General features: G+C 69.1%; 1 protein-coding gene across 1 annotated transcript in view; it reads left to right on the top strand.

The window, feature by feature from the left end:
* Positions 1-1,622, top strand: part of COL5A1 (collagen, type V, alpha 1) — a gene marked incomplete at its 5' end in the record, with an annotated part of 94,117 nt that overhangs the window by 33,864 nt on the left and 58,631 nt on the right. Inside the window, 2 exons of the mRNA XM_014544215.1 lie at positions 347-391; positions 1,522-1,575. Coding sequence (XP_014399701.1) covers positions 347-391; positions 1,522-1,575 — 99 coding nt within the window. The remainder of the gene's footprint in view (positions 1-346; positions 392-1,521; positions 1,576-1,622) is intronic.

The raw sequence follows: 1,622 nt of genomic DNA, 5'->3' as shown, positions 1-1,622 counted from the left end.
GACCGGGGGGTCGGGGCGGGGCGGGGGCGCCCAGAGCCCAGATAAAAGCAAATGGCAGATGTTTACCTTCATCCTTCCTGCTGGTCTGGGGCGTCAGGTCCCGAGTGCCTCTCCTCCAGGGACAGGCGCCTGGGACGCTGGGAGGAGGGGAGTCAGCAGGTGGCGAGGGGCGGAGCTCAGAGGTGGGGGGGTCTAGAGGTGACTGTGGCCTGGGGTGAGGAGGGCAGAGCTGGGTGTGGGGGCCGCGTGAGGCAGGCCCTGCGTCCTGTTCTGGCTGGACGTGCTGAAGCGTCCCTGGGCGAGGCCTTGGCACCTGTCCCTAATCCCTGGCCCCTGCTCCCGGCAGGGTGACGACGGAGAAGTTGGGCCCCGAGGGCTGCCCGGGGAACCGGTAAGTGGCTGATCGGGCGGGATTCTGTGTCCTCACGGCGGGGGGGGGGGGGGGGGCAGACAGCTGCAGGAGGGGCTCCCTCGGGGCTGAATCGGGGACCGTCTTTGAGCAGCGACAGCGAGGGGCTCAGCCGGGACCCAGAAACAGATCTGGGGACTTCCCTGCAAGGGAAAGGAGGTGCAATGGGGAGGTTGGGGGCAGCTCTAGGGAGTCAATCCCAGCCTTCCAGGGGGAGGCCAGGTCCCTGAGGCTGGGGTGGGAGCCAGGCTGCAGTCATGGGGGTGTGCGGGGGTCCTCGGGGGTCCTTGGGTGGGCGTGTGGGGTCACTGGGTGGGCACGCGGGGTCATCAGGTGAGTTGGGGCAGTCGCAGGCCTGGAGTAGCGGGCTGCGCCCTTCCTGATGGGCACTTGGGGAGGAGCCTCCCTCGGTAGCACCACCTGCCCGGGCCCCACAGCGCTCCTCCACGCGGGGTTCTGGGGGCCGAAGCCCATTTCCTGAGCCACCAAAGGACGGTCATGACTTTCCCTCACGGCCACTCTCCGAGTGTCTCCTTCCCTTGACGACGACGCGGGGTGTGCACGGCGATGCTGACGGAGGGAATGTGGCCAGCGGGCAGGAGCCGGGCTTCGGGGCTGAGTGACCCCGGGTGTCTGAGTAGCCGGGAGGGGGTTCATCGCGCTCCCTCCTTCACGCGCGTCTGAGCCGCCCCTTCTGGGTCATTAACCCCTAAACCACGGCTCTGCCGAGGGATCAGAGTGACAAAGGCAGCGTCTCAGCGGCAGTGGCGCGGGCGGGACTCCTCACCGCCGCACCCGCAGCTCCGTCACCGCCACGGGCATGATTTGGGGGATGGGCTCTGGGCTCACCGGCCCTGGGCCGTCGATTCCGAAGGCCCCCTTTCCCTGAGGGCACCCATGACCTCCCACGGAGCCCCCATCCGTTCCAGGGGCCCCAGTGGAGAGGCGGGTGAGGAGAGGGAGCAGGGGCAGGAGCGGGTATTGGCCACGCTCCCTGGGCAGCATGGAGAGCCGCTGGCATGGGGCCTGGGCGGGGCTGCAGGAGCTGCGGGGGGCGGGCAGAGGCAGAGCCCTGGCCGAGTCCGAATCATCTTCGCTCTCTCCTCTTGCAGGGGCCGCGCGGTCTGCTGGGGCCGAAGGGTCCTCCGGGCCCCCCGGGACCTCCTGTAAGTCCTGTCACTTGCTGTGACTGTGCCCACTCCGTCCGCCCTGC

Source organism: Myotis brandtii, unplaced genomic scaffold, assembly GCF_000412655.1.
Source record: "Myotis brandtii unplaced genomic scaffold, ASM41265v1 scaffold357, whole genome shotgun sequence".
Classification (NCBI taxonomy): Eukaryota; Metazoa; Chordata; class Mammalia; order Chiroptera; family Vespertilionidae; genus Myotis; species Myotis brandtii.
This window is presented reverse-complemented; position numbering and strand designations above follow the sequence as displayed.